The sequence below is a fragment of the Macaca fascicularis genome, chromosome 15 (assembly GCF_037993035.2).
Source record: "Macaca fascicularis isolate 582-1 chromosome 15, T2T-MFA8v1.1".
NCBI lineage: Eukaryota > Metazoa > Chordata > Mammalia > Primates > Cercopithecidae > Macaca > Macaca fascicularis.
The window spans coordinates 123497622-123516005 of NC_088389.1; the positions used below are offsets into that span (position 1 = coordinate 123497622).

At 56.1% G+C, this 18384-nt stretch overlaps 1 protein-coding gene across 33 annotated transcripts in view; it reads left to right on the forward strand.

Moving 5' to 3' along the window:
* The window catches only part of WNK2 (WNK lysine deficient protein kinase 2), a 140243-nt gene that overhangs the window by 48366 nt on the left and 73493 nt on the right, over positions 1-18384 (forward strand). For all 33 annotated transcript variants that reach the window (XM_045372957.2, XM_074017877.1, XM_074017880.1 and 30 more), the window contains exons 5-7: positions 6161-6318; positions 9845-9933; positions 11338-11557. In XM_045372957.2, coding sequence (XP_045228892.2) covers positions 6161-6318; positions 9845-9933; positions 11338-11557 — 467 coding nt within the window. The remainder of the gene's footprint in view (positions 1-6160; positions 6319-9844; positions 9934-11337; positions 11558-18384) is intronic.

The following is an 18384-nucleotide window of genomic DNA, read 5'->3' on the forward strand; positions in this document are numbered from 1 at the left end:
TTGTTCAGACCTGGTGCAGGAGACCCAGTGGGAGGAGCATCTGGGCACGGGAGCCTCAGGCCGGGGTGTCTGGGCTACGCCGCCAAGCCTTTGGTAGCTCAGCTGGAGGGCCTGCCCACTCGTTGGATTCCCAGGCCACTTGGGCTGGGACAGCTGACTTGGCTCCCTCCCTCCCCTGCTGCCCCCGCCTTGTCCGACTCTGGCCCCAGATGGTCTTTGTGTTCCCTCCCTGGCTGTGGCTTGGGTGCCAGCTCTGATTGTCTAGCAGGGGAGGTGGGCTGGGTGCCGATGCTCGCGGTATGTGTGGGCGCTGTGGGCACTCGAGAGAGGGAAGCTGCCCTGACCACAGAGGAACTTGGGAAGTTTGTAGCCAGTGATGCTGGAGCTGTCTCAGTGGGCAGGAAGGGGCCACCCAGGCTGTGAGGCCCAAGACAGTGAGAACTTGGAGTATCTGGGGAATCCACATACCTGCGGAGCGGGGCACACAGCAGGCACTGTGCACAGGGGAACAGGGCGCCGAGTAATTAATTCAGTTTGTTGGGCATTTCAGGCCTCGGTGCAGGCGCCCCTCCTGTGAGAAGCCTTCCCAGCCTTCTTTTGGGCTGAGATGCCCTCGATCCTAGGGACAGCTTCTTTGCAGAGACCAGGGGTCTGCGTTGTGCCATGTGCCTGGTCCCACGTGTGTTCCTGGCACAGTGGGTGTGAAGTGTCCACTGGTCCTGGGTGGGGCCTCCACGGACTTTGAAAAGATGCTTGGGTGGTCGTGGAGCAGCTGTTTCTGGGGTCAGGATGATGGGAAAGCTCCAACATGTGCAGGGCAAGAAGCATGGGTCAGGGCTCAGGAAGCCCAGATGGGACCCGATCAGATTAGACTGGGAGAGGCTCCCTGATTTTAAGACCCAGTGTGCCCCTAATGTGAGGGCAGGACAGTGAGCAGTCGATCTTGGGGCTTTGTGAATTCTTAGTTCTGCTGCATGTTTGGGGACAGAACTTGGCAGGTATGGGGAAATGAGACTCCAGAGCTGCTTTGGTTTGGGAAGTGTCTTCAGAATGTGACATCTGGGGCAGGGTGGCTGCCCGGGGGTGGCCCTGTGGACACAAAGCCTCTGGCATTCTGGGGGAGCTGAGTGGTGGGGCATAGGGGCTGACCCAGGGTTCAGTTTCCCCATCTGTGAAATGGGTGTATGGGTGAGGGTCTCCACTCCCTCCTGGAGGGGCTGAGAGCAGGGGCCCAGGACTGTGGAGAGTCCATTCCCCAGGGCTTTGAGCTCTGCACACTTTCTGGGCAGATTTTGCAGGTTTGGCCTCGGAAGTGGTAGGAACCCAGGTCTCAAACCCCGGGCGCAGTCGAGTGGCAGGAGGGAGGCTTGGGATCTCCCACTCAGGAGTCAACACTCCTGGAGGAAGAAGCACAGCCCACTGTGAAGCGGCCGCCCTGCCAGAGCCCCTCGGCTTCCTCCGGCTGGGTGGCTCTTTGCCCTCTTGGAGATGAGGTTTTGAGTTGCTGGATTGGGTTGAGATGAAGGCCAGGTGTTTCCAGCAGGCACAGTGTGGAGACCTTGTGACCCGCATGGTTGCCCGGCTCTGTGGGCTGTCCCTCGTCACCCCAGCTTTTGCTCCGCTGGAGTCCAGGAAGCTTTGGTTAGAGAGGCTGCAACCAGGGGTGTCCTCAGCTGCTCAGGCTCCTAGAGAATGAGGCTGTGTTGATGTGACACCCCGGGGCTCTGGGCAGTAAGGCCAATCTTCAGCAAGGGGCCAGCAGCTGGCGGGGGTGGAAGTGGGGGACTGTGGCCAGTTCGGGGGTTCCCCTTAGGCCCTATTACCTAGGTGTCCCCCAGCTCCTATGAATGGGAGCCCCAGGTCTATTTATAGGAGCCCCCCAGGCCTGTTAGTAGGGCTCCCCTGGCCTGTGAATGGTGTTGGCTTTGGCAACCCACAAGTGCTGGCCCTGGTGGTAAAGGGGTCCAACCCTCCTGGGGTCTGTGTCCTTCTGGGATGCATGGTCCTGTTGGAAGGACAGCCTCAGGCCATAGGCCCCTGTCTCCTCAGGAGGAGGGCCCTCCTTGCTCACCAATGAATGCCCTTGGGGCAGTTGGTGCTGTGGGTCCCTTTCAGCTGAGGCTCTCAAGGTCTCCTCTTGCAGATAGGAGAGGAGAGCAAGTAGGCATTTGGTTTGCACTTTACATGTGGCCTGTGCGAGGGACCAGGGTCAGCCACCGGCTTCCCAGGGCTGCTCTAGGAGGGACCTGGATAGATTGAGGGAGACGGGGTCCCTGTGCCCGATGTCATTCTCATTGTGAGGGCCTGGACCATGACCCTTGGGCCTAGCCATGTGAATGAGCAGGGTCTTGTGTGCCTCGGAGGTGCCCTGCCCACCTGGGTGGGCTTCCTGGAGGAGGTGATGATGGAAGCAGATCCAGTGGTGAATGAACTGAGGAGGGGCCAAAGTGAACTGAGGGTGGTTACTGTAGAAAGAGCCACCGGCTGCCCTGGATGATGGGAGGGGTTGGGCTGTTGAGTGGCTGTGGCACTTTATCCAGACCCTCTTTGCAGCCCCTAAGCAGCACTCAGGGGGGCTCCAGGCAGTGGAGCTGTTGCTGCCAACAGGTGCTGCCTGCTCACCTGCCCCCCTGAGAGCCCGGGAGGTGGGTTCTGCCTGTCTGGTGAGAGGAAGGATGAGGGCCGTCTGTGTTGGTTTGGTTTTAATAGAAATGGTGAAGATAGTTAGGGCTAAGGAATCTTTTGATTTCCCTAAAGAAAGTCATTGGTCTTTCGTTACAGATCTGGAAACAAGCAAATCCTAATGCAGGGTGGTTTTCAGGGGATACAAGGTGATTTTGGCATGAGGCTGGAGTGGGTCCCTCCCTCCTCTTATCTAGCCAGAAGCAGGGACCCCACCCTCCAGGAACCGAGACTGCCTAGTAACCACAGAGGGCTGAGCCACAGCCGCTTCTCCTTGAAAAGAAGAAGGGCCATTCTGCCAGAGCCCTTATCTGCCTGCGGCAGGAGGGGTCTGGGGAGGGGGCTGTGTGGGGCCTACACTGCCAGTCGGCACAGGCAGGCCCTGGCCTGGCTGAGGGAGACAGAGCCCTGACATCCTGACTTTTGCACAGTTGTTTGCAGAGACTTCAGGTGCAGATGAATGTGCAGAGGGGGCTGCGGGCAGGGGTGCCCCATTGGGTGGCTCTGCAGCTGATGGCTGTCCACGGAGTGGGGGGCAGTGGGTGAGACTGTCCACTGGACACACACATACACGCCCATTTTTAGAATTCAGATTTAAGTGACTGCAGTTTGAGGGAAAGATAAAAAGAGTCTGAGTGCATCAGTGTCTGAGCACCAGCGTCTGAGCATGTGCAAGAGTGGGCTTCATGAGGGGGTCCCTGTGCCCCCACTCAGAGCTGCCCCATATCTGTGATCCACCCCTCAGAGCCAGGTTGTCTGGGGCCTTGGATTAGTTCCTACAGAGTAGCATCCTCGGTTCCTGAGGGTCTCAGAAGAGCTGGAGCCCAGGGACACTGTCACCTCTGTTAGACCCCCCAGTACTGTGCTGGCAGCCAGGCCATTGGGGTCCTCGCAGGTGCCAGACAGTGGCTGGCTCAGCTCCTGGCTTCCTGCCCAGCAGCCCTGGGGTTGGGGCTCCCTTGAAGCTTTTTCGTGCATGTAGATATGGCCGGGCTGAGGGCCTAGGATGTGGCTGTGGGGCCCCCCGTCATACCCTCCTAGCAGGAAGGAGCTTTGTAGAAGTCCCTCTCTGCAGTCACAGGGCTGGGGTAGCGCGGGTGTCATTGTGGACAACCGAGGTGGCCCTGGGGAGTGAGTGCTTCCCATCTGTGGCTTGGGGCTTTCCCCTGAGTCAGCCGTCACGTCTCCCTGTGTGCCCGCTGCCATTAGGAGGGCCTCCTTGGTGGCTGTGGCAGGTCCAGGCCCATGCAGCAGGCAGTGAATCCCTCCAGGTGGCTGCCAGGGGACCCCTGGACACATCAAGAGAGTGGGAGAGGACAGGGAGCAGGTGTTCACGTTGTGGTCAGGCCAGGCTCCCAGCCACAGCTCAGGCCACTTCCTTTTGTGGCATTTTTGCTTCCTGCTCCAACAGGGCTGCTATTTAGTGAGAAGCTTAGGAAAGGAAAGAAACTTAAAAATATTAACTTAAAAATTATCAGTACAGGGCCTGGCACAGTAGCTTATGCCTGTAATCCTAGCACTTTAAGAGACTGAAGCAGAATTGCTTAAGCTCAGGAGTTGGAGGCTAGCCTAGGCAACACAGTGAGACCCCTGTCTCTACAAAAAAAAAAAAAAAAAGAGAGAGAGAGAGAGAAAGAAGGAAAGGGGAAGGAAGGAAAGAGAGAGAGAAAGAGAGGGAAAGACAAAGAAAGAAAGGAGAAAAAGATAAAGAAAGAAATTAGCCCAGCGTGGTGAACACCCGTGGTCCTAGCTACTTGGGAGGCTGAGGTGGGACGATTGCTTGAGACTAGGAGGTCAGGGTTGCAGTGAGCTGTGTTCATGCCACTGCACTCGAGCCTGGGCAACAGAGCACGATCCTGTCTCAAAAAAAAAAAAAAAAAAAAAAAGTCTAGTGCAGCAAATTTTCAGTATAATCATGTGGTTGAAAAACCCAAAAGGATAAAAGTTCCCAGCACCAGGTCCCTCCACTTAGCTCCTGTTGTTTCTCATGGGTTCTTCCAGAGTTCTGTGTGCGTAGACTGAAATCTAAACAATATTCTGGTCCCAATTTTTATCTAAAACGTTAACTTTAAAAAAGAGTGGCCAGGCATGGTGGCTCACACCTGTAATCCCAGCACTTTGGGCACTTTGGGAGGCCGAGGCAGGCAGATCGTTTGATGTCGGGAGTTCGAGAACAGCCTGGCCAACATGGTAAAACCTCATCTCTACTAAAATACAAAAAAATTAACTGGGCATGGTGGCGGACACCTGTAGTCCCAGCTACTTGGAGGCTGAAGCAGGAGAATTGCTTGAACCTGGTGGGTGGAGGATGCAGTGAGCCAAGATCGCGCCCTTCCATTCCAGCCTGGGGGACAGAGCGAGATTCCGTCTCAAAAAAAAACAAAAAGTAACACATTTTAAATTGAAATGACGGGTAAACAAAACATGTGCTTTTAAAACGCACTAATTAGTTAGCATGAGCTTTTAAAAAGAAACTAGAACATTTTGAAGACCTTCCAAAGTCAACAAATATCCAGACATTAAAAACATCCGTACTGAAGTCTCTAGTCGCCTTTCCTTGCATTCAGCGTGACAGACACGCACCCGGACTTATATTAATAAAAAGGCCTTTCCAGTTGCTGTGTTATGAACGCAAAAGCTTATTATAGAGAATAGAGAAACCCCAGACCAATATAAGTAAAAGAAAAATCACCGCTCGCGCCCGCAGACGTCATCTTGCCCTGGGAGTTTGGTTTTGCACAGGTGAGACCAGCCGGCACGTCTAGCCTCATGATCATTTTGCTCAGCCTATGGTAACTTCGCCACGTCCTTAAAACTTCAGTCAAGACACTGTTTGTGCATCTCTTGTGTTTAAGAGCCACGTGCAGTTCCCTTCTTAGCAACTCTGTGGTTCTGTCAGTGGGCACCATTTTCTACCCCACCCCCATTCAGGGGCGCTGTCTTCGGTGTTGCTGATTGTTGTACGTGCTGCGTGACACTGTTGTGGGATGGGCTGAATGTACCCAGCCTTTCCCCGCGTTGGGACATTTAGGGGTTTTGCGGCTTTAGGTAGCTCTGTAGTAACCCAAGTTCTTTGTGCTCCAGGGCATCTGAACGTGGCTGCAGCCGAGCCTGTGGCAGGATCACAGTGTCCACAGGCGAGGGCGTGCTCAGGGGTTTGCCTCCTTCCAGGCTCGGACCCCGTCCCCTGGGAAGTCGTAGCCTCCCAGCTTATGAGCAGGGGATGGCTCTGTCACCTGATTTTTAACTCTGGACTCCTGTGGTTCCAGGTGGAACTTTTGGAACCCCTCCGTCTGTAAAGCACACCTGTGTCCCAAGTGAGGGGCAGGGCTGGCCCTGGGGTCCAGGTGTTCTGAGTGTGCCATGGGATGTGGAGGGGACATGGGGCTCTGGGCAGCCAAAGCTCCCGGGACACCGGCTCCAGCTCTTCCTGGGCCCGTGGCCAGCTGACCACTGTGTCTGTTGCTCCCGGGCGCAGGTACTCCCGAGTTCATGGCGCCCGAGATGTACGAGGAACACTACGATGAGTCCGTGGACGTCTATGCCTTTGGGATGTGCATGCTGGAGATGGCCACCTCGGAGTACCCCTACTCGGAGTGCCAGAACGCGGCCCAGATCTACCGCAAGGTCACCTGTGTGAGTCCACCTGGCCCCTTGGTTAATTAATAAGGACATGGGGGCCTTGGGCCGTGCCCTGGGCTGGGCTCCATGTGCCTCTGTGAAGCCCTCCTGGCAGCTGGGTAAAGAAGGAGATTGGCCATTTTACAGAGGGGGAAACGGAGGCTTAGTAGGGGGTTGGTTACTCAAGGTCTCCTACCTGAAGTGATGGTGGTGCATGGGGCGCTGTGGGCAGTGCTTAGCCACGGAGGCTGCTGCTCTCACAGCAGGGACGGTGGGGAGACTGAGGCTCAGAGAGGCTGGAGCTTCACCATAGCCCCCTGCCCGGAGGCGTGCCCAGGCCACCCATCCCCAGTGCTCACACTCTGGGCTGCCCAAGGCTGCCTGCTTTCCTATCTTATTTTGAAACAATGGTTTGATTTCTTTTTCAGCTAAACCAGTCACCCCTACACCAAGTGTGTCTCTAGGCAGTCGTTAGCACCGGGCAGCTGGGAACATTAATCCCTGTTTTGCTGTCGCTGTGGTTTTTTTTCTTTAATCGGATGGCTTCAGCTGCATAAACAGATCTGTCTTGTCCTCCCTCTGTGGTGGCCCCGCTGGGTGGGGGGAATGCAAACAGAACATCTGGAAATGGAATGGCCAGGCCGAGGCTTTCTGTGCCTGTTTTCTGCACCGTGCGTCTTGTCGTGAAGCCCAGGGGCCTGCAGAGCTGTCCCTGACATGTGGTGTCCACGCTGAGGGCCCAGGCTGCCCTGATCCCTGCAGTCCCTGCTGTCTCCACATGCCACCTGACCGGATGGGGCCGCGCTGCCCCTTAGTGCTGCTCTGCGGCACTGTGGCTGCTTCTGCCGGTGCACCAGGGGCTGTGGTCCTCAGCAGCTGTGCAGCCTCACCCTGACCCATCCCTCCTTCCTGAGCCCTCCTTGCAGATTACTTGCATTTCTGTCCCTTGGTTGTTGTAAATCATCAGTCGCTTGGTTGTTCTGAGCCCCTCCTGTGTGCTCTTGAGGACGTGGGAGGGCAGACGGAGTTCTTGGCTCACTTGTGGGCCTGGGTCAGAAACTTCACAGACAGGCGCACAGTTTTCCATGGGTGCTGGAAGGAGTAGGGACCTGCGGGCTGTGTGCAGCGGCCCTCCAGGGAGGCAGGGATGGTCTGCAGCAGGGGGAAGTGGGGCGCTGCAGAGATCAAGAGCTCCATTTGCCAGGACTTGGGGTGCTGGTGTGGGATGGGAGGGCCCCTGGGTTCACTGTGGAGGGTGGATGGTGGTCTGTCCGGAAGCCATCCCAAGGGGCTGGTGGTGCTCCTTGACCCTGTGGGTGTACACTACTGGGCAGAGCCCTTAGGTTCTTCACTCCTGTGTCTGCCCCAGGCTGGGGGCTCCAGCAGCCTCGGCAGGTGGTCGTGCCCCCACCGTCCTCCCTGACCTTGGGAACATTTATGCTTTATATTCTGTATATTAAGAGTCAGGTGAAGCTTTTGAAGGCTGAATCATGTTGAAGGAAGAAGAATGTGATAGTTGGTACCCTCCATTGTGTTTAAAATTTTAAAAAATTAGTTGCTCATACACCGTCTCACTCTGCTTCCAACACAAAACAACCTAGCAGATTGCAAGCGGCACCTGGCCCCGCCCTGCTGCTTCTGAGGTTTGAGTCCGGTTGCAGGGCTTGCCCTCTGCTCCCTTCATGCACAGCCATCGGCTGGGCGAGGAGCCACCGTCCCTCAGGCTGCCACCTGCACCCCCCTGCAACAAAGCCGCATGGCCTGGCCCTTTCCCAGCAGCAGTGACCACAAATAGTACTTCTGCACACTCAAGGAGGAGGTGTAGGGAGGAAGCCCAGGCGTGGTTAGAAAGGCCTGGCTCTGTGGAAGGCGTCCCATCCTCCGCGTCATGGCGCTGCCTCTGCCAGCCTCCTGGCACAGGGGCCCTCATGGCCCTACTTGGGAGGCTCGGTGAAGCTCTGATCAACACCTTTCCAGAGACTGACTGCTGCATTTGAGGTGTTAACCCCAGTATCGAATTCTGCAGCTTAGGTGGAGGTGTGCAGTGTGTTGTGGCTGGGGTGATGGTGGCTTTGACAGACATAGAGTGACCCAAAAGGTTCTAAATGGTAGGAGACCAGGCTCCCGGCTTCAAGCAGTGGGGAGGGGAGACCTTGGAAGGGAATTGCAGTGGTTTCACAGAATTCTCCAATTTATTCCCTGCTCTGCTTTATCTTGCTTCATCTGTGGGCATAGAGTTTCCATCAAAGTTGTGAATTTTTCAGCCGTTATGTCTTTATGTTCCCTTATCCTTTTTGGGATTCCAGTTTTATGGATGTCATGTGCCTGTGTGACCTTGGTAGCATTCCAGATTCTGAAATGAACGGAATAGAGCCTCAGTGACCATTTTTCTCTGCTGCACCACATCTTCAGGTTCACTCGTCTTTTTTCTGCAGTGTGTAATCTGCTGTCAGTCTGCTGCGGTGAAGTGTTCGATTCAGATGTACTTTTCATCTTGAGTTCTATTTGGTTCTGTTTTTTTTCTTTTTTTTTTTTTAGACGGAGTCTTGCTCTGTTGCCCAGGCTGGAGTGCAGTGGCCAGATCTCAGCTCACTGCAAGCTCTGCCTCCCGGGTTCACGCCATTCTCCTGCCTCAGCCTCCCGAGTAGCTGGGACTACAGGTGCCGCCACCTCGCCCGGCTAGTTTTTTGTATTTTTTAGTAGAGACGGGGTTTCACCGGGTTAGACAGGATGGTCTCGATCTCCTGACCTCGTGATCCGCCCGTCTCGGCCTCCCAAAGTGCTGGGATTACAGGCTTGAGCCACCGCGCCCGGCCTGGTTCTGTTTTTATCTCTCATTTTTGTATGTTCATTTTCCTTTACTACTTGTGTGTATCTGTGAAGAGTTTTTACCTCCCCGTTGCAGCCCCTCTCATTTGCAGGTCTCTTTCTGTTGGCCGGCTTTTCCGCAGGCTCGTGGGCCACGTTTTCTTGCATCTCAGCATTTCTAGTAATTTTTTATTGGATGCTGTACATTGTACACATCCTGACCTGTGTGAACTCTGCAAACTGCCCTGCCTGCAGCTCCCCGTGGTTCTTTGCCCGACCCTATGGCGTTGACTATATACATGTGGTTTTGTGTTCTGGTCCTCAGCAAAGGCTGGAGGGGACCCAGGTGCAGATACTTTGGGCTCTTTTTTTTTTGCTGTATGCTCTCTTCTTTCTGGAATTCTGCCTGTGGCCTCCTCAGCCTCCCTGAACTCAGCTCCACCCCTCAACTCAGGGGGCCACAGGGCTCTGCTGGGTTATGGTGCCTTGTTTGGGAACTGCTCTGGGCAGTGAGCTGGGGCCATGGGGGATTGTGTCCGTTTCTCCCAGAGCCCACATTTGGCACCGCCCTGTCATCTCTTTCGCATACTTTGCCCAGTTTTCTAGTGGTTTGTGCAGGTTAATCCAATGCCCATGTCCTGCCGTGACTGGAAGTAGGAGTTCCTCCCACCGTGGTGGAGACCTCGCCTTCCGCGGCCGGTCGGGTCAGGTAACTCTGCTCTCTCCCTGTCAGGGTATCAAGCCGGCCAGCTTTGAGAAAGTGCACGATCCCGAAATCAAGGAGATTATTGGGGAGTGTATCTGCAAAAACAAGGAGGAAAGGTGAGTTCCCCTGAAGGGCTGGGTTCTGGGGTCCGTCTCCAGCTGAACTCATTCCAGCTGGCATTGAGAACTATGTTCTTGATGAGAACACTTCAGGACAGACAGGTTCAGGCCAGGGTGTCTGGGGCACGTCAGCAGGGGCTGGTGGGCACGTCGGTCCTGAGTGCGTGTGGGCGACGCCAGGCCAGGAGTCCAGGCCTCACGTCCTTGTCGGTCATCTGGGAACCCGCTCCTTGACTTTGGGGACAGCCCCCTCCTTGGCTTTGGGGACAGTCCTGTCCTTGGCTGGCTGCTCCTCCAGGACCCGGCCTGTAGTGTCTGAGCGCCCGGGGCTTCCCCAGCCCGTCTGCTGCTCCCTGCATGACTCCCATGCCAGCGGCTCTAGGTGCGGGCCTCCCTTTGGAGCCCTGACGTGTATTTCGTGGACCTGGTTGGTTGACCCGTCTCAAAAACAGCAGGCCTGGAACCGCTCCACAAAGCCGGCTCCCCACCTCCAAGCAGGGTCTGTCCTTCCCAGCCGGTCAGGCGGAAGACTGGGGGTGCTTCCTCAGCCTTCCCTCCCCTCACACTGGAGTACACCCACCATCTGATGTGACACCCCTCAGCAGTAAGCAGAGGTGGATTCTGGATACTCGGAACCACGCAGGTGACTCTGGAGCACACACAGAGGAAGCCAGGCCCCAGAGTGCGTGCTGTGTGGTTCCATTTACAGGGTAAAGGGGGTTAGGTTAGTGGTTAGGGAGGCTTCTTTGGGTGGCCAAGGCCTGCAGAGCCCTGAAGTGGTCACAATGGCAACAGCCTATGGCTCGTCCTCCTGGATCCCGCATAGAGCCTTCGAGGCTGGGTCTGGCTGGGCCCCCGGTTCTGCAGGTCCTCTCCTGCGGCTCGCCCTCTGCCCTGCTCTCTGTCAACTGGCCAGTGTCCTGAAGGAAGCCCCCTTGAAAAGGTCACTTCTTCATGGCACTGGGCACAGGGAGCTCAGTGTGTGGGGACTCTGCCTCTGTGTCCATTTTAGACCTACCCAGGACTAACACTAAAATGTTTCAGTTGTGTCTTCTGGCCATCGAAAACTGGCTAGAACATCCACAGGGGCTGTATTTGCATAATGGGAGGACTCATGTTTTTCCAAATCCTCTTTTGTGTCATTGAATCTTTTGTGAGCATGTTTTTTTGTTTTTTTATTAATAATGACGGGGAATAAAGGAAGTCTTAAAACACTATGTGTTAATAGTAAGACCAGATTCACTGAAATCTTTGCTTCACCCCTGGGAGTGCTGAGACGTGAGGCCTGGCCTCAGGCACCTGCAGGTGTGCCTGTCCTTGCCTTGGTGTTCGTGGCCACAGGAGCCTGGGCATGGAGGCCCTGGCACCCGTGCCCCCGCCTGTCAGCTGCTCTCCCTCCAGGTACGAGATCAAAGACCTGCTGAGCCACGCCTTCTTCGCAGAGGACACGGGCGTGAGGGTGGAGCTCGCGGAGGAGGACCACGGCAGGAAGTCCACCATTGCCCTGAGGCTCTGGGTGGAAGACCCCAAGAAACTGAAGGGAAAGCCCAAGGACAATGGGGCCATAGAGTTCACCTTCGACCTGGAGAAGGAGACGCCGGATGAGGTGGCCCAAGAGATGGTAAGCGGGACTCAGGTGGGGTGTGGCGGATGCAGGTGTTCACAGCTCGTGGCTTCCAAGGATGAGAACAAAAGTGGGCTGAGGGGGCTCGCTCCGGAGGGGACTGCGAGGCCGGCGGGTGCGGCGGTGCCGTCCAGGCAGGTGTGGGCAGCTGAGGTCTCACAGCCCGGTCACGTCTGCCTAGGGTCTGCACAGGGGTGGCCTAAGTGGGAATCCGCTCAAGGGCACAGCATCCCGGGGATTAGCAGCTCCGAGCCAGTGCAGTGCAGGAAGTCAGGGTGGGTGTGCAGAGAGCAACCCAGGACCTCTGACTTGTCAGAAAGGCCTCGCTTGCTTTGCCGGACTCTTGCTGACTTTGTGCCAATGTGGTGGCTTTGCGTTTGGGATCTTTGCCTTTCCTTTTGTTTGGGGCACTGTTGTATTGGGTTTCTGGGATCTGGGACTTTTCTACCTAGAAGGGCGGGTGGGGGGTACCTTTCCGCCTCTTCTCTTCCTCCTTCTCCTCCCATCATCTTCAGCTCTGTGGATGCGGAGTGGTTGGGCCGGGCAGCAGAAGTGCCCCTTTGTGCTGGGGCGTCATCTGGGCCTCAGTGGGGGGGGCACTGAGCCGGCTGGAATGAGAAGCAGAAGAGACAGAGCCACAGGCACAGGCAGAAGGGAGTGGGAGCGGTCCAGACGCAGTGGTAGGAGGAGAGGCCACGCTGACGATGCCAGGGGGTCAGCGATGGAGTGGGAATTGTGTGGGATGTGGGGACAGGCACAGCAGGTGGGATGGATCTAGATTATTCTGACTTGATTCTCGGGTCTCTGCCATCTAGTAAAATCGCCACTGCCCACATGTGCTATTAAAATATAAATTAATTAAAATTTAAAATCTACTTTCTCAGTCCCACTGGCCACATTTCAAGTGCTCAGTACCAAGGGTAGTTAGTGGTTCTTGTCTTGAGCAATGCAGGACGTTTCTGGCCTGGAATGTTCTGTGGGGCACTGCTGCCCTGGGCCAGGGGCTGTTAGAAGTTCTTGGACAAGCGGGCTTTGGTCACATCCCTGCAGATAGGGCATGTTTGCTGGGCATTGGGCAGTGGACGCCAGAGAGGGACAGTGGTGGGAGCCTGGCCTGGGAGGGCCCCCGGGCCAACGCCGCCTCCTGAGAACCCTCACGTGGGGCCTAGAGACAGACGGAGACGTCTTTGTTGTTGGCTACAAAACACGAACAAATGTTGACATTAAGTCAGACAACTTGATACGAAGGACAGGAATGTCTGTACCGGAACAGGTGAAAACAGAGTCACAGAGGGGAAGACCAGTGGGCACGAGAGGCTGGGAAGAAGGCGGTTCGTATCGCAGGGTAGGAAAGTTGCGTATTTTCAGTGAACACCCGAGCAGAAATAAATCCAGTGTGCTCATGGCAGAGGGCCCTCGGCTCATGTGTCCTGACCGCAGAGGTGCTCGCCCTTTCTTCTGTCTTTTAAATAAGCTTTTTCCTGAATATGTGACGTGTGTTGAAAATGTCCGTCAGTCACCAGTTCCAGGCTGATGATCTTCCCAAGCTTCACTTCTCCAGGCCGGGCTGGGTCTCAGTAAGGGGAAGTGGATCATACCTGGATGGGGGTTGCACAGAAGTGGGAGGGGCGGCTGCTCTGGAAGGTTCCTGCGAAGGTCTCAGTCAGGTGCAGAAACTGAGGCTTGGCGATGCCATGAAGGTGCGTGGGCCCTCAGAGCCAGGAACGCTGGGGTGCAGTGAGCTGCATGTTTGTCACAGACTCTGCTCCTCCTGGCAGCTCCTTGTCCGTGGGGGTCCTGGTGTGTGGTGCATGAGGGATTCAGTGGGCCACATGGTATAGGCTACGCCGTGAGGTCAGTGCAGGGAGCAGCGGTCTCTCGGCTGGACTTCCTGCAACTGTGATCCCCGAGGAAGGAAGCAGGTGGAACGGGGCCGCTCCTGGGGCTGAGGGCTTTGGGCTACATGAGCTAAGGTCCTGCTGGGGTCTTGGCACGCTTCCTACTGCTCCTAGCCTCTCCACAGCTGTAGGATGGGGTGCTTCTGGTGTGGACCTGAGTGCAGGGCCTCAGCACCTGGGACTTGGATTGGAGGAGATGCCTCCTCAGGCTGCCAGTGCCTCAGCCAGGGCTCTGCCTTCCCCTGCACAGTGGCCCATGTCCTGGGCTGTGATAGCACAATGAGGATGGCTACAGCATCCCACTGTGGGGTGATGCCCAGGCTGGCTTCTCTGTGGGGCTCCTGCAGGCTGGCTGCACCATCACCCCAGATGCTGCAAAGTGGCCACCTGTGTCCCCACCCGGCCCACTCTCATCTGGGTTGTCTCTGGTCACATCCCTGACCCAGACACAGAAGCCTCTGCTATGAGCAGATCTAACGGGGTTGATGAGCTCTGTGCTTCCTGGAGGATCTTTCATGGCTCTCGATGACTGTGTGGTGCACAGAGGTACATTTTCAGATCGAATTGCTCCAAGTTTGCTGTGAATTACTTTCGGGTAATTAGCAGCACATCTGTCCTGTGACTTCAGGTGCACCATTTCTCTGCTGATGTAATACAGCTGTCCCTTCACACATTCAATGCAAATAGCAAGTGCTAAGTGAGGTGCTGCACAGGCTGTGTACAGCCTGCCAGCTAAGGACTGAGATGGTGGCTGCAGGCCAAGAACATCTTTCTGGAGGCACCTGGCTGGCCGCTTGGTGGGAGGGCTGAGGTTTTGAGGGGACAGAAGGTGGCCTCGAGGGAGGATGAGGATGATCTCTGGGAGTCTCATGCACAAGTGAGGATGAGGAAGGTCCTGGGGCAGCTGTGCTGGCTCTGCCTTGCAGGGAGTTACCTCTGTCCCAGTGCTGAGGTCTGGGCCAATGGCAAGGATAGGAGGACATTTGGATGACCTGGTTTTGATGTGGTGACAGCTCAGGAAGGACAGGAGAATGAGGCGCTCTTGTTCCTTCCACGAATGTGTTTATGCTTGGTCAGTGCTGGGGGGACAGGGTACGAGGGACTGGGGAGCCGTGTCAGGAGGCCAAGTGCTGCAGCGATGGCTGAGCGGCAGAGGGGACATCACAGCTGGCTCAGCGCTGATTCCAATATGGGTGGTGCAGCCTGGGGAGGGGCCCAGGATTCTATAGGAGCAGTGTTGCTGCCTCCAGCGGACCTCATGGCCTCCTTGCCTGTCTTGGGTTCTGTCCTAAGGTGGCAAAGCCTAGAACCTGCCCTGGGCCTTGTCTAGCTGTTCCCGAGACGGGCGAGCAGGAGGAGACTCACAAGACTCCGACTCCTCCCTGCTTTTCATTCACATGGAGACTCGGCCTCCCCGGCCCCGCCCGCCTCCTGCAGGGTCGTTGAGGATGCAGCTGTCCCTTTAACCTACAGCCTCTTGCACCCGTCACCACACAAGTCCCCACCCCAGCAGTTGGCTGAACTCTGGGGCTGTTCCTGTGTCAGTTCACAGCAGAGGCCCCTTGGCCCCAGCATCTTCACCCTCTTCTGCATCTTTTACATTTTTTTCATGGTGAGACACGTCTCCTGTGAAATAGAGCATCCAAGAAGAAGGGACACGACCTGTGCTCGGCTAAAGCACAACAATAAACAGCACCCGCCCCACTCTGCTAAGAACAGGGAAGGCAGCACCTCAAGAGCTGCCTGACAGCAGTTGGAAGCTACATGTGCCTACCTTGGGTCTCACTCCCTGGAAACAGCTTGTGTGCCCCGGCAGGTCGACACTGGGTCTCTATGGGGCCTTTCCAGGTTCTAACCTCACACTCCTCCTTCCCACCCATTTCAGACACCAGAGTCCGTCACTGGCCTCCCTGGGGTCCTGACACCAGCCCTGCCATGGGCCCTAGACTGGAGGGGCCTTGCCATGATGCAGTGAAAACAGCTTGATGTCTGTATATCTGCTGAGGCTAGAGAGACACTAGCACCTGGCTCTGAGGCCGCTCTTGTTCCTAACATCTGAGATTAGGCTGGGTGCAGTCACTCACGCCTGTCTTCCCAGCACTTTGGGAGGCTGAGGCAGGAGGATTGCTTGAGCTTAGGAGGCCTTTGCCGTGAGCCATATGCCGCTGCATGACAGCAAGACCCTGTCTCAAACAAACAAAAGTCCCTGAGATTAGCAGGTGTTGGGTCTTAGAGATGTTCCGGAATCCAGGTGAGACTTCCTTCTGGAAGGACCCTGAGGGTGGGAGAGGATGCAGATGGGGCAGAGCTCTCTTCCCCCTGAAGTCACCTCTCAACGAGTTCCACTGGGCGGATGGAAGGGGCCAGATGGAGCTCCCCAGGGAGAGACAGAGGAAATAGCGGGCTCTGTGGGGCCTGGGCCAGCTTCGATCTGGAAGGGACTCTGGGAGTCGGCCCCCAAGGGGATTCCCAGCCAGCCCTTCCCTCCACCTTCATACTCTCCTGATAATGCGATGTGCATGTGTGGCACTCACCATGGCTAAATGTTTTCCTGTTTGGGAAAAAAATAGAAGAAACACTTTAGAGAGGAAGGCTGGGGGTGATGATGAAGACAGAGTCTCCAGGGAAAACGGGCTGCGGGCTGCAGCACCAGCAGCAGATAGTAACGGCAGCAGGAGGACGTGGCCTCGGCAGCCTCTGGTCACGTATCTGGGCCAAGGTGGGCAAGGGTGGGGCCACGCCCTGGATATGACCCTGAGGCTACATGGAGCCTCAGGAATGGCCTCACCCACGTGCTCACTAGGAGCAGAGGCCTGGGCCAAACAGGTCTGGCAGGCTGTGCATACCTGCCCCTGGATGCCAGTGACAGGGACACCTGCTTCGGCCTCCCTGTGAGACCCCCTAGGGTTGGAGCCCGTTCTCTGGGGTTCCCTAGAAAAGAGTCCGCTCCGGACTCTGAGCCAGAAGAGAACCTGGTGCCTCGTTTCTCCTCCTTCCCAGCTGGGCTGCCCTGCTGCTGAGTGGCCTTGGGGCTGGTTTGGGGCCAGTGGTGACCCTGAGTGTGGGCGGGTCCCACTGACTGAGCTGTCACTCTCTGTCCCACCTCACTGACCCCCCTCCCCCACCCCACTCATGTCTCTTCTGAGTCAGGGGAGACTGACCGCAGCTGTTTTTGTTAGGGAACGTCATTCTGTGGAAAAAAATTGTCTTTTGAAACAAAGATTTTTGAATAATCACAAACACTGAAAAATTGCAAGGACACTACAAAGAACCATTTATTTTCCACGAACCATTTGAGACTAAGTGGCTGACCTGATTCCCCTGAAGCCCTGAATACTTTCATGTCTGCTTCCTGAAACTAGGGCACGGTCTTGCATCCGGAAGTACCGTCAATCCTCAGCCCCATCCTCCCATCCTCGGGCCACTCAGGTCCCCAGTTGTCCCAGTGACACCATCACGAGGCCTCTGGGCCCCTTCTGTGCCTGACTTCCATGTCCTGTCCCTAGGGACGGGCTCAGGCGTCCCTCGTGGGTGGGTCACAGTCAGGTCTTGCGTCTCCACAGGAATCTCGTGGAAGGGGCTGAGTTTGCATGTGTTTCCCAGGGGTGCATGGGTTCACCCGCCGGTTAGGCAGATGCTGGCTCTGAGCTTGGTGCAGGGCGCCTGTGGCTTCTCTAAGTGGAGCTCCTCTCACCTTTCGCAACTGTACGTGTCTCATGGAGAACGTCTGGGCACTGGAAATATCTGTTTGTCACCAAGCTTCCCGCTTATTTCTTTACCTGTCTGTGGCCTCACGGTTTTCTGTTTTACTCAATGGGTCCTGCTCCACGGATGAGCTGTCACATTGCTGCCTAGCGAGTCACTGGAAACGCCCTGGCCCCAGCCTTGGAGGTCAGGGATCAGGTGCCTGGGCTCAGGGCCCCAGTGAGGTGGGATCGGGTGTTGGCCAGGGCTGCAGTCTCAGACCCTGCCTCAGAACTCAGTTCTCTGCCAGGAGGGCCTCTGCATAGGGTCATTTGTGACATGGCTTCCCCTAGAGCAGATGATCCACAGGAAAGGGAGGGAAAGAGACTGGGTGAGGGAGCCACAGAGGAGAAACAGAGGGAGGGAGAGATGGAGGTCGAGAGGCCACACTTACCCGCCGTCCCCCACCTGATACCAGCAGTGACACCTCGTCCCTTCTGCCACCCCCATATGCAAAATGCATGTCAGAGTCTGTGGACATGTCCTTCAAACCGTCATTGTGTTACTGTGCATTTTGATGCTCAAAATGCCCCAGATTTGCCAGCGGGAGGCCCTCGGCACTGGCTCCCGTGCTGTTTTGCACGTCCCTGTCACTCTGAGCACGTCCTCACTGTCAAGCTCATCCTGTCCTTCTCCTGCCGAGCCGGGAGCTGCCGCTTCGTGGAGCCTCACTGCGTTCCTGTCCTGGCTGAGCTCCACGCGCTCCTTGCTATGGGTCCTCCTGGTGAACTCAGTTCACAAGTACACATGTGTCTGTGCATTTACACCACGAAGGTGTCGTGAATCTGCCCGTGCAGTCTGTCTGTGTTTATTCACGTCTGTTGTGCGCTTCACACCAACAGCTCCAATTCCCACCCGGCAAAAAGGTTCCTGTTGAAAATGTTTACCTCTCCACACCTGAGGAGCCTGGTGTCCACTACTCCTATATATTTTCTTGTTTGGTCACTTTTGCGGGGTCGCCGGCCTCCAGTGGTGCTGTCACCACCTCCCCTCCCCCACAGTGTGACTCCCTCTGCGCCTGACACTGCCCTGAAGCCAGGATGCCCTCCTGCATGGGCACCTCCGCCCTACTGCAGAGGCCTGGCTGGTCCAGCCTGACCTAGCGCCTTTAGAACTGAGGTGCTCAGGAAGGGAGGGGAAGCGCAGGTGGATTTGGAATCTTTGTTCTCCCGTATTTTCATG